Raw genomic sequence first — 11702 nt, forward strand, 5'->3', positions numbered from 1 at the left:
GTTCTGGCCAGATATTGGCGCCCGATGAAATCGTATTTCAAGAAATTATCAAGCGACAGCTCCAACTTAGACCAAATCATGATGTCCGCGCCGAAGAGAAGCACATGTTCCACGGGCATGAGCGACTCCTAAAACCAAGGCCCCGTTAAGAACTTAGCTCTCTTGAGAGGATCGTGGAATGGGTCGTCGACTGCTACACCCATTGGAAGGCCTCTAATTTCTACCATGCCATCCTCTATTAAATGATTAAACACTGCTGATTTTGGAGCATGTCGACGACAGACGGGGACATGAAGACGTAGATTGGCCACTCGGGACACAGGACGGAAGAGAAGTGGAGGATGAGAGGGAGGAGGTGAGAGAGTGGTCTTGTCTCGAGGACGGCTGCCATTTTCTTAGGCTTCGTCGCCCCAAGCACCGAGTCATATTGTGTATTTTCCGAAGACATCGGAGCAGGTGGTGGGGCTTTCCCAACGATAACACCAATATCGTGTTGCGAGAGCCCATGGCTCGGTGAATAATTTTCGATATCGATAAGGTCCAATGGATTGACCTGGTCGTATGAGGTTGTAATTCTCGTAATCAGCAAGAGGATGACAGTGATTGCGAGAACAGCAACGGCGATGAGGCCTGTCCTTTTCTCAGGGCCTAGACTTTTTCTCTTACCATTATGGTCGCGAGAGGGATGTTAGCCAGTCTCTCTTAGAGACTTCTCCCTCAATCTTACCTAGGCCTTTCATATAGAGAATAAGCCTTCCGGTGCATACTGAAAGTGTTGTGCGCCTCTTCAAGGATTCCTAGACGCGTGTATTGGCAGCTTCACATTCCCCGTCGTAGATGGCGTCAATACATTGTAGCACACGGTATACCGAATCTCGAAAAGAAAGAAAAAATCTTGGATTGGAAAAGGACGTCAACGAAGACTTGAACACGCAACGCTGAAAAACTTCAAAGTACCGGCGATTGTGTCATGGCGAATAACCTGAACGCGTAAGGGGGAGCATCTCCAGGAATCTCAAGTGAGTCGTCTCCTTTTCAACTCGTCCATTTATTGTGGTGCAACAAACATCAAGCTTCACGGTACGTAGTTTTCCTCTTGCATTGTGTCTAGCATGCCAAGCCACGATTCGTGACATTTGGCTGGAAATTTTGCTACGTCTGCTTTCCATTTGAGGTTTACGATCTTCAGTGTAATGACTGATGACATCTGTGCTCGAGATTTTGTACACCTGCCCCATTTCCCGTTTTAAAATGATTACAAAGAAGCACTTTATACAACGCCTGTATTCCCTGCAAACACGCCGAAAGCCTTTCCCTTGAATCCAGTGTAGTCACTGTGACGCCTGTGTAGCTCATATCTCGTAAACCGTGCAAGTACGTGAGCCATAATCTAAGCAAATTGTCCCTCCCATAACGGCCGGTGTGGTATACAAATAAATATGATGGGCTAAAGAGATGAACTGCCACATGGTTCCCGGTAAGAATGTATGTTTTCTCCCGAGGCCGATTCAGCTGGGAGCATTTGGTGGTGGGCTCGTTTTGCTGGTGCCATTTGGGAATTGGTGGGATATAGAGCCCAGGTGAGGGCTCCCACCGTTGACGGATTTTGATTTGTCCGATCTCGGGGGTGTGATGCCATTGGTATGATCCTCTCCGTGGTTCGGATGGGCCGAAGACGTGGGCGAGGCTTGATATCCTGGGATCAGGTCAAGGAGACCCTGTTTCCGACACACTTCCTCGTAGTCAGGCTCCCCAGGATACACTCGGGTAATTCCGTATCGCCTGGGAAACCTGTCTAGTGGAGGCGGTTCTTTTAACAAACGTGTCTTTTGGGGTTCGGCCTCTTTGATGAATTCACCGTTGACATATAATCTTGGCTGCGGTGCAAAAGGCTGGCCGACTGGGGTGTTCGGATCCCGCTTCCATTTGTTCTCGATGAACGGCATTGCGGACGTCCCGATGGTCTGAGGTATCCGTAGCTCCATGTACTTGACTTGCAATTCAACACCCCGCAAATGAGGAAATCTGGGGACGATGAACATGAACTCAGATATCTGCAACTGTTAGCAAGATATGTTCAGTCTAAAATACTAACTAGCACGTACCTTGACAAAAAATAAATCAAGACCAAGGAATAGAGTTTCATTTTTCTTGAAGACTTCGTGAGCTGGCTCGCGTTGAGATGGCACCTGTTTTCTCAAGATGGACAGATTATCTTTAAGAAGAATCATTCCATTTTCTGTTCCCCAAACGCCTCGCTTTTGCTCATGAGACAATTGTATGCGTTCCCAGGCGGTGTCTAATGCAACCGTCAGTTTCTTTGTTCGTTACGGATATCAATAACCAACTCACATCGTGACAGTTGCAGGTCTTTCTCGCCGAGAAGTATCGCGACGTGAATATTAAGCATCCACTGTTCTCGACCGATTGCCTGGCCAGTGGCCTTCGGCTTGATGGTATCGTATCTGTATCCAGCAATTCTCTTGAAAAGATTGGCAATTTCTGGAGTTTGTGGATCGCTTGCTTGATCGAACCACTTCAGTAGAAGCGGCAGCTTTGCAAGGCGTTCTTCCCTCCGTTCTTTTTCAATTCTTGCTCGCTCAATTCGTTGCTGTTCCAAAGCTGCAGCCCTTCTGCGCTCCAATTCCTCTCGTTTGAGTCTTTCTTGCTCAAGGTAAAGGATCCTCTGTTCCTCCATCGCCCGACTATGGGCTTCGGCGTCCTCTCTTTGTTGGCGCTCCTTCCGCTCGGTCTCCTCTCGCTGACGTTTCTCTTCTTCCTCTCGCGCAGCTTGTTCACGAGCTAATCGAGCTTGTCTAGCAACTTCAATCCTCTCTTTTTCTTTTTCCCTTTCCTTCTCGTCCTCTAGCTCTTTCTGACGTGCAGCTTCCGCTTCTTTTTTCTCACGTCGCAATTGGGCCTGGCGCTGGGCGTCTTCCTCTTCGATCTTGATTTGAGCACTTTGTGTATCTGACGGTTCCTTGGGTGCTCGATCGCTCGAGTGTTTCGGTTTTCTTTGGGATGGATCAGAGACTGAGCTAGAGGTTGAATTTGCAGACTTCGCCGGACGACTCGACGAAGCTTTGTCGCTACCGTTTGAATCTCTGGGTTCATCGGAATTTTCGCTTGGCTTTGGACCAGAACGAGCTGACTTGGCTTTGCTCTCCGCGTTTGATTTTCCAGAGGTATTCTCCCGTGAGAGGGCGGTTTTCGCTAATGTTGTGCGATGTTCCGGGGAAGAGTTGGGTGTGTTCTCTGCTTTCTGCCCTGTTGCGGCTTCTGCATCTACTTTTCTTCTCTTCTGTGGGCTCCCACCGGAGCCATATGCGGCGGTCACTTCTTGCATATTCGATCGTGGGGGTGTTTCGCTCTTTCTAGGTCTCTTGACGGGGCTCTCGCCACGAATAGCATTGAGTCGGTCCTTTGAATCGTCTCTTTTGAGAGATCTCGCCCTATCTTTCTCTGAAGATTGTTTGTCCGATGTCAACTCCCTGTCACCGACGCCAGAAGTTGAGCTTTTGGAGAGGCGAGGAATGTTAGGGCTAGACTTTCCGTCTAGCTTGTCCGACCTAGTGTCGGAAGAGCCGCGCTCACGCTTGTCTTTGATGGAAACACTAGAAGCATTCGAGGCAATACTGGCACGACGCTTTTTTTCCAGCTCTCGCTCCCCTCTAGTGACAAGTTTTCGTCTCGGCTTGACCATGGGATCGCTTTCTGACAGAGGAGTATCAGATTCGGCCTTCTTGGACTGGGATTTCTGATTTGGAGGTCCCGGAGGACTCGATTCACGGTCTGACAATGCCATAGCAATATTTTCTTCCTTCCTCGGGCGCCCAGGCCCTCGTTTCCCGAGGGGTTGTCTATCTTTCGATTGAGTTAATGACGAAGTGCTTCTGTGTTGACTTTTGTTTGACTCGATCTCTTTGCTCTTTGGGCTTGAAGCACTTCTTTTGTGAGAAGGGGCTTGACAGTCGTCATGCCTCGCAGACTTCTTTGAATCACGGTCCGTATCTCGGGCGTCCCGTCGAAGTCCAGGAGATCGCAGTTTGCTTGAAGATTTGTGGGTCTTCTGGTAATTATCAAATGCTTCTTTTAGAAGCGTTTCCTCTTCTTGCCACTTTGGACCACCTTTCCTTTTTGCAATCTCGTAGTATGTTTCTCCCCTGTGACGCAGTGTGGGGTTAAAGTCACTTTGTGCGAGGAATAGTTTGATGACTTCGAGATGTTTGTCTTTACCAATAGCAGCAAGGATGGGAGTTGATTGCTCCAGTGGTACACCCTCCAATGGGGCGGGGTCTGCGTTGAAATTTCCCAAAGCGAATAGGAGGTTAATGACGGCATCGTGCCCACCTCGGGCGGCATTGAAGAGCGCTTTCGCATCATTCAGGTTTGGATTGACACTCAGGATCTGACTTATCGCCCCAACGTCTCCTTCACTGGCAGCTTTTTGTAAGGTTGCAGGATTAGCTGTCATCCAAAGATGGCTGTTGCTGGTCTTTATCCTTCGTGCCGTGCCACCCATTCGACCCATCGAGGTCTGCGTTTCGAAAGCTGGTGGAGTCTGTCGAGGGCTTTCCTTTGGATGAGACAAACGGCTCTCGCTGTTCTCGTGCATCTGATCTTCTGATTCACGCCGAGCGGTCGAGGTAAATTTCTGCTTCGCTGCCATGATTGCTGCTCTCATCTCACTCGCCTTTTCTCTATCTTCCTTTGAATCTTCGTCGTCTTCGTCGTCGCCGTCGTCGCCGTCGTCGTCCCCCTCTCCATACACACTTATCTTATCAAGTGGCTCATTGCCTTCGGTATTAGCAAGACTGGGGTTTGCTCCAGCGTCGAGGAGCAGTTTTACTACCTCAACATTCTTGTTGTCAACTGCATCGTGGAGCGGGGTGTCTTTCAGATCATTGACAGCGTCGAGCTCGCAACTACCTGTATGAATCAGAAATTGTACAATGTCCACAAATCCCTCCAGACTTGCGATGTGCAGAGGGGTGTTGAGGGCATTATCAGCAAGGTTGACATCTTCAGGTCGTTCTTCATATCTCTGTTTGACAATGTCCAATTTGCCACGAGAACAGGCAATTGCCAATAAAGTCTGGCCTGATGAATTGACGTGCTTCTTGTGTGGAGGCATTTTTGCAGGAGATATTGCGGATTCCCCGGTCGTCGGCGCTGCTAGATTCCGGAGACGCGAACTTCGAGGGTGTGAGTTGCCGCTGGCAGAGGAGTCGTCGGAGTGGTACTCGGTGGACTGCAGAGGTGCAGGAACGCGCTTCTTCTTGTGGCTCAGTCCGTGTGAAGATTTGGAAGGTAGCTGTGTAGAGATGCTGCGCCTGTGGCCTCGAGGATGTGGCGAGATGGATCGGGTCCGCTTCCGCGAGGTGTTGTCAACTTGAAGCTTCGAGGATGAACGTCCATCTCTGTTCGCTTTGTGGTCTGCACCAGAACTCCGTTGCCTGCCAACTCCTTGGGACTCAGCGTCAGCTTCGTCTTCATCACCAGACCCGGATGCGTACTGCTTCCTTCGTGGGAGGACTCTGTCCGCCGATTTGGCTTTATCACGAATGGTAGGGCGAGTTGGAGGCGAAGGAGACTTGGACAGGTCCGAGTCGGACGCTGCAGGCTTCGAAAGTGAGGAGCGTGTGGTTGCTACAGGTGAGGTGGGCACAGAACTGAGACCGCTCGAGTTCCCAAGGTGGGCGGAGTCATCTTTGCTGGTTCCGTTCTTGGTTCGTTTCCTCTTTCCCAAGGAAGTCGCGATTGTCGCCTTTTCTGCTCGCGGCGCCGACGCCGCATCTTCATCCCGCTCCACCAAATCCTTGATGTCAGGAGCATCAGTCATCACTTCATCCTCGCTCTTGTCTTCATGTTTGATAGATTTTCGGACCCTCGAAGGTGAATGGCCATGCTTCCCGGGAAGCACAATTGTTTCTGCGTCCGAGTCGCTCTTCTGACCGGCGTCTTCGATGTCGGCGCCGGACACGCTTCGCGGAACCAAATCCATCGCAACGTCCTGGGGCAACGGGGGCGGCGACGAGCTGATGCCATTTGGAGTCATTGCACGCTTCTGTCCATCAGGCTTTGCGCCAGGCTCATCGGGCGACGCGTTGTTTTGCCCAGCAATGGCCTCCACATTGTCCTGCACATCCATATGGTCTAGCGCTACGGCCTCCTTATCCTGTACATCATCGTGGGTCAGTTTATTGGGAGACACTTTGGCAGTGTCGAGGAGGAGGAAGGACAGGGAGGATCATCCGAGTCCTAATCCTCGTGAGGCGGGTATTCGCAGGCTCGCTGGCGCACAAGGCCAAGGGGCAGTGCTCAATGTACGGTAACGTTTGCGACAATGAGAGAGGCTTTATAGGCGTGCAGGTCTTGAATTAGGGGTGCTTGTCGTGATCTTGGAGAGAGAGGCCGGCCTCGAGGTTGAAGCCTTCACCACATTGGCTTCGCTACTGTTACGGCGGGCTGCTACGTTGACCGACTTTTCCCTGCCGACGCGGCTTAAAAGCTACCAGGATGAAATCAAGAATCATCCATGCCCAAGGGAAAAGGGGTCGCCATCTCTTGACCTCATGTTTCCGCCGACAATGTCCGGCGGATCGAAGAACACCCAGCAGAACCCTCATACCGTCCAAACAATTCGGCTGTGAGATCCAGCAGTTCGCGCACCTCCATAACCGTTGCTGTTCCTGCCAAGCAGGCCCTTGTCGTCTTCTCAGGCCCTCTCTCCAGCTTCCTGTTGTAGTTGACATCTCTCCTTTATTCGACTGTGACGTTGCCTGTTCTTCAGTCGCAGACCTGCAAAGGTGAAGAGACTTCAACTCTGAGCGAAACTGAGGGTCGGCTGCAACGTCTCGCACATCCCGGAACGTTCGCAGTGATTTATTGATCATTGTCCCTCGCAGAAACTCCCATTTGCTATGCCAAATGCAATGGCTTCACTAACAGGATCAGCGTGTCTTGAGAACTATAGAATTCAAGGCCTCCCATCCAGCGCTTTCTACATATCGGAGTTCATCAGTGATTTGGAGGAGCAGGCGTTGTTGGATAAGGTAGGGTAGTTTTGACTGCTAGTGAGAGTAAGGGCTTACCTGGCAAGATCCCCAAGCCTCGATGGAAACAGCTCTCGAAAAGACGACTTCAAACATGGCCGTCAGAGCTTGCCAAGAACACACTCCTCGATACCTCGCTGCCGAAGTGGTTAATTGAGCCCATTATCACACGAATCCACTCTATTCCTCTCACTGCATCCGATCCGCAGAAGCACATGTTTTCGGATAGCCCTCATGGCAGCCCCAACCACGTTCTCATCAACGAATATCTTCCCGGACAGGGTATAATGCCTCATAAGGACGGCGCAGCTTATCATCCGGTTGTCTGTACTGTGAGCTTGGGATCGTCAATTTGTCTTGACGTTTATGGCACCAAAGAAGAAGGAACTACCGAGACTGAGCCAAAATGGAAAATCCTACAGGAACCTCGAAGCTTGTTGATCACAACTGGTGAGATTTACACTGACCATCTTCATGGCATTGCAGAAGTTGAGGAGGAGATAAATCTTGGTCCCTCTACGGTGTCAAACTGGAAGCTTCTCCGCAGCACAGACGAGATTATCGAAGGACGATTCAAGCGCCTCCCACGAACGAGCCTCACTTATCGAGATGTCATCAAGGTGTCAAAATTGGGGGCCAAATTTGGAATATTTGGCAGCCGCTGAAGAGAAAATTGTGCTTCAGTAAACATAAGGAATCATCCGCCAACGACCAGCTACCTTCTCGATACCGAACTTCTCAATATACCATTTTCTCGTTGAATCTGCAGTTACTGCGAGATTGGATGCCACGAAACCCAACCCTGCCAATACTGTCCTGTTTAGCATCTGGCCTTGTGGGCTTACAGCGATAGCAATTGCCAGATAGATCAGGCATTCGCTGGTATAGTGTGGACAAACTACCCACTGAAACCAGAATTGTCTGGGAAGGGTATACTTCTTGAGGCTTGCAAGGTGTTTATGGCATTCGTACTGGACGCCAGATGCGACTAGGAACATTGGAACTGCAATCAAAGTCCTCACCGTTGGTGTTGAAAACTCCAGGAAAGTTCTTTGTGGTCCACGATACTTCAGGGAAGCTGGGAAAGTCAGTCACTGAACATGGAATTAGGCCAGGGAACACACTGATTCCTTCAATCCAAACGGATATTCCCATGAAAACATAGAATGCCATTCCGATAATCCACATTCCAGCCCACATCTTAGACTGAGATGGCTTCGTGAAAGCAATGGACTCGTACAGACGTCTCGTCCCTTGGATAGTCATTAATAGCCAGGCCAAGAAGACTTGATTCATAGTCATTGTTGCCGGCCTTGACTTCGAAAGTGATGCCAAAAATTCGAAAGCCGTTCCTTGCGTGGATATTTGGACGGCCCAAAAGACTGACGACGCGACTGAGATCACGTAGTAATGTGTGAACCATGTATGAGGTACTTGAAATGATCCAATATATTCCAGGAGCCAGGCGAAAGTGTTCTGGTGGCGGGCTGAAGAAGTTGAAGTTGAGGTGGTGCTTCGAGAGCCATAATTCATGATATATTCTCTGAATGGCGGTATCAGAGGTCCACCAACATCAACAACGGTCCCAAGACTGAAGAATATTTGGCAGAGTCGCGCTGGATCCATGTTTGGTTCGGTTGAAAGAAGACCAAGTGAATCTCAAAAAGTGTTTTGAGAATTTGAAATCAAGAGGCGTTATCCACGTGACAACTTGACAAGGCTGAAGGCGTGCACGGACCAAGCGGATGTCAAAAAGTTGGATCTCCGCACATCAGCAGAACATCCGCAATCAGCACCTTTGAACGCAAAGTGCCCTCTCTAGCTGTTTTTGTTGGCATCCACAATCATGGCGACTACCGTAGACAAGGTAAGAAAATACCCCCGCATGGATGGGAATATCAGGGGCTAATACCCACCACAGATCAAGGACATCGAGGCCGAAGTATGTCGTATCTCTATCACCTCCTTGAGAACAAATCTTACGTATTATTAGATGGCCAAAACCCAAAAGAACAAGGCTACATCCTTCCATCTTGGCCAACTGAAAGCCAAACTCGCCAAGTTAAAACGCGAGCTTCTTACTCCCACAACGAGCGGTGGTGGAGGTGGGGCAGGTTTCGACGTCGCCAGAACTGGTGTTGCCAGTGTGGGTTTCATAGGATTCCCTTCTGTGGGAAAGAGTACACTCATGAGCAAACTTACTGGTCAACACTCCGAGGCCGCCGCCTACGAATTCACAACTTTGACAACTGTACCAGGCCAAGTGGTATACAACGGAGCGAAAATACAAATGTTAGATTTGCCTGGTATTATCCAAGGAGCCAAGGATGGAAAGGGAAGAGGTCGACAAGTTATTGCCGTTGCCAAGACTTGCCATCTAATATTCATCGTCCTCGATGTCAATAAGCCCCTTACGGACAAAAAGGTTATTGAGGCCGAGCTGGAAGGCTTTGGCATTCGGATCAACAAGCAACCACCTAATATTGTTTTCAGGAAGAAAGACAAGGGAGGTATCAGCATCACAAATACGGTTCCCCTTACCCACATCGACCACGACGAAATTAAGGCTGTTATGGGCGAATACAAGATATCCTCCGCAGATATTGCAATTCGATGTGATGCAACGATCGACGACCTCATCGATGTCCTGGAGGCTAAGAGCAGAAGCTATATTCCGGTTATATATGCCCTCAATAAAATTGATGCCATATCGATAGAGGAGTTGGATCTGCTGTACAGAATTCCGAATGCATGTCCAATTTCGTCAGAACATGGGTGGAACATTGATGAGCTGATGGAACAGATGTAAGTTGCTCTTTACAAGCCGACTTGACTATTCATTCCAACGAATGAGAAAGCATCCCGACTCGTCTCCTAAGTCGAGTGATCGCTAAAAGGGGTGTGGATCACGTGTGTCTATATGGTCTGCCAACCTCAGTACAGGGCCAATTAACGACCTCGTGGTACCCTTGGAAGTCCCGGGTTCATAACTCATCAATTAATGGTATATTACTTGAGCTAATGTCCGTGCAGGTGGGAGAAGCTCAACCTGGTGAGGGTATACACAAAGCCTAAAGGGAAATTACCCGACTATACTCAACCCGTCGTCCTACGTTCCACAAAGTGTACCGTTGAGGACTTTGTAAGTGGCTGACTCTCTCAAGTCATGTTCTACACCAGGAATAATTCGCTGACCGTTCAAGTGTAACGCCATCCACAAAACCATAGTCGAACATTTTCGAGTAGCAATTGTCTATGGCAAGTCAGTGAAGCACCAACCTCAAAGAGTTGGGCTCTCCCATGAATTGAAAGATGAAGATATCAGTATGTACCCCGTTTTCCTAAAAGTGAGCTCGTTTTTAGGACCTTCTCGCTGATCGATCTTCAGTCACCATCATCAAACGATAGGATCCGTCAGACACTTACATGTCACTCTGTCATCCAAGCCCAACAACCTGCTAAGACGGTAAAACAAGACTTTCAACAACTGCGGTTGCGAGAAAAGTATCAGGAGATTAGATCACATGAAGATGGATCTTATGTAAATGACTGGAGCTTTTGGCAGATCTCGACGGCAGCACTCTCGGTCAAACATTACAAACCCATTGAAGCGGGCAATAGTGGCCAACAGAATTTTTCTTGCTAACTTTCCCACTATAGTATCCTCCAACCCTCCCGGGAGGTATTGGTTGATCAGAGACCTATGGTGGAGGACAAGTGGAAGACAGCCTAAAAAAGAACATATTTCTCACAACTTGACCAGGCTTTTGCCGCATTTAGTCTCGCAGGATTGTTTTTGATGTCTCCGCTATCGGTTTTCGTCCGAGATGTTTTACCCCAGACAGCCAGCCACATTCATCCCGCAAGTAGTCGGAGAACAAGCTTCATGGGTTCCAAGCTGCATAGCCGAGTCTCAGGGGATGGCGAGGACAATGGCATTCAATCTGGAAGTGGATGTGAACAGTGCAGCCACAAGACGGCAAGTGCACGGACATGCAGCGGTCCATCGCGTCTTCAGCGCCTCGCGCACCACTGAAAATCAGCGAGGCTTTCCTTCAGGGGGGTCAATTCAGCCTATGAGCAGACCGCACCGAGAAAAAACACCAGCCAGTCATTTCTTGAAATTAGGATGCGCGAGACCAATTCGACAGATTTATGCTCAACTCCACCGTTCAAATTCGCCCTCGTACCGCCGAGCTGTCTGGATGGCCTGTGACTCCGGTCTGGTGTTTCTCCCACCGACCAGGGAGGGCATTGAGCCTTGGACGAGGCCCGGCTCGTGGCACGGAACGCGACGAGGTGCAACATGCTGCTCAAGTTCTCAACGGCTCGTGGAGCCTGAAGTTGTCCGAAAAGTGCCTGCTGAGGTAAGCCTGTTACAGGGTAGTGACAGGGAACGTGCCCTAGCCTCGATAAGAAGCCACCGACTCCAGAGCCAGTTTATTTGAGGGCAGAAACCCTGACTCAAAACGACGATGGAGAACACTGACAACAAAAGCAGAAAATGGCGAGAAGAGGCTGACGGCACGAAAGGACGGCGGCGGATCTTCTACGCTGATCTTTGCTTTATCAACTCCTCCCACGGTGCCACCATACGGCGCAATTTCGATGCTACGATAATGGAAGCCAAGCCAAAAGCAAAAGGAT

The 11702-nt window shown here is 49.6% G+C and overlaps 5 protein-coding genes across 5 annotated transcripts; 3 read left to right on the forward strand and 2 right to left on the reverse strand.

The window, feature by feature from the left end:
* Positions 1–238: 238 nt before the first annotated feature.
* Positions 239–669, reverse strand: K444DRAFT_631145 (uncharacterized protein; the record flags this gene model as incomplete). Its single annotated transcript, XM_024883315.1, has 2 exons — positions 239–553; positions 667–669. The coding sequence occupies 2 exons, from the start codon at positions 667–669 to the stop codon at positions 239–241; spliced, it is 318 nt and encodes a 105-aa protein (XP_024734989.1).
* Positions 670–6935: 6266 nt separating this feature from the next.
* Positions 6936–7720, forward strand: K444DRAFT_532574 (uncharacterized protein; the record flags this gene model as incomplete). Its single annotated transcript, XM_024875088.1, has 2 exons — positions 6936–7055; positions 7103–7720. The coding sequence occupies 2 exons, from the start codon at positions 6936–6938 to the stop codon at positions 7718–7720; spliced, it is 738 nt and encodes a 245-aa protein (XP_024734990.1).
* Positions 7721–7735: 15 nt separating this feature from the next.
* Positions 7736–8681, reverse strand: K444DRAFT_532414 (3-oxo-5-alpha-steroid 4-dehydrogenase-like protein; the record flags this gene model as incomplete). The annotated part of the gene is made up of 2 exons (XM_024875077.1): positions 7736–8133; positions 8180–8681. The coding sequence occupies 2 exons, from the start codon at positions 8679–8681 to the stop codon at positions 7736–7738; spliced, it is 900 nt and encodes a 299-aa protein (XP_024734991.1).
* Positions 8682–8791: 110 nt separating this feature from the next.
* Positions 8792–10636, forward strand: K444DRAFT_435266 (GTP binding protein-like protein). Its single transcript, XM_024872801.1, has 6 exons — positions 8792–8922; positions 8977–8997; positions 9049–9860; positions 10089–10197; positions 10259–10379; positions 10444–10636. Exons 1-6 carry the CDS (start codon positions 8902–8904, stop codon positions 10461–10463), a joined length of 1104 nt encoding a protein of 367 aa, XP_024734992.1. The 5' UTR covers positions 8792–8901; the 3' UTR covers positions 10464–10636.
* K444DRAFT_435869 (uncharacterized protein) lies at positions 10623–11702 on the forward strand. The gene is made up of 2 exons (XM_024872802.1): positions 10623–11505; positions 11557–11702. The coding sequence occupies exon 1, from the start codon at positions 10883–10885 to the stop codon at positions 11501–11503; it is 621 nt and encodes a 206-aa protein (XP_024734993.1). The 5' UTR covers positions 10623–10882; the 3' UTR covers positions 11504–11505; positions 11557–11702.

This window comes from Hyaloscypha bicolor, assembly GCF_002865645.1.
Source record: "Hyaloscypha bicolor E unplaced genomic scaffold K444scaffold_98, whole genome shotgun sequence".
NCBI classification, from domain to species: domain Eukaryota; kingdom Fungi; phylum Ascomycota; class Leotiomycetes; order Helotiales; family Hyaloscyphaceae; genus Hyaloscypha; species Hyaloscypha bicolor.

What these genes read in the sequence shown, in the direction of transcription:
- K444DRAFT_435869 (XM_024872802.1), top strand. Translation starts at nt 10,883, where the DNA reads ATGTTTTACCCCAGACAGCCAGCCACATTCATCCCGCAAGTAGTCGGA.
- K444DRAFT_435266 (XM_024872801.1), top strand. Translation starts at nt 8,902, where the DNA reads ATGGCGACTACCGTAGACAAG. An exon ending in TGGCGACTACCGTAGACAAG is followed by an intron (nt 8,923 to 8,976) that starts GTAAGAAAATAC and finishes TACCCACCACAG; the next exon opens with ATCAAGGACATCGAGGCCGA. An exon ending in TCAAGGACATCGAGGCCGAA is followed by an intron (nt 8,998 to 9,048) that starts GTATGTCGTATC and finishes ACGTATTATTAG; the next exon opens with ATGGCCAAAACCCAAAAGAA.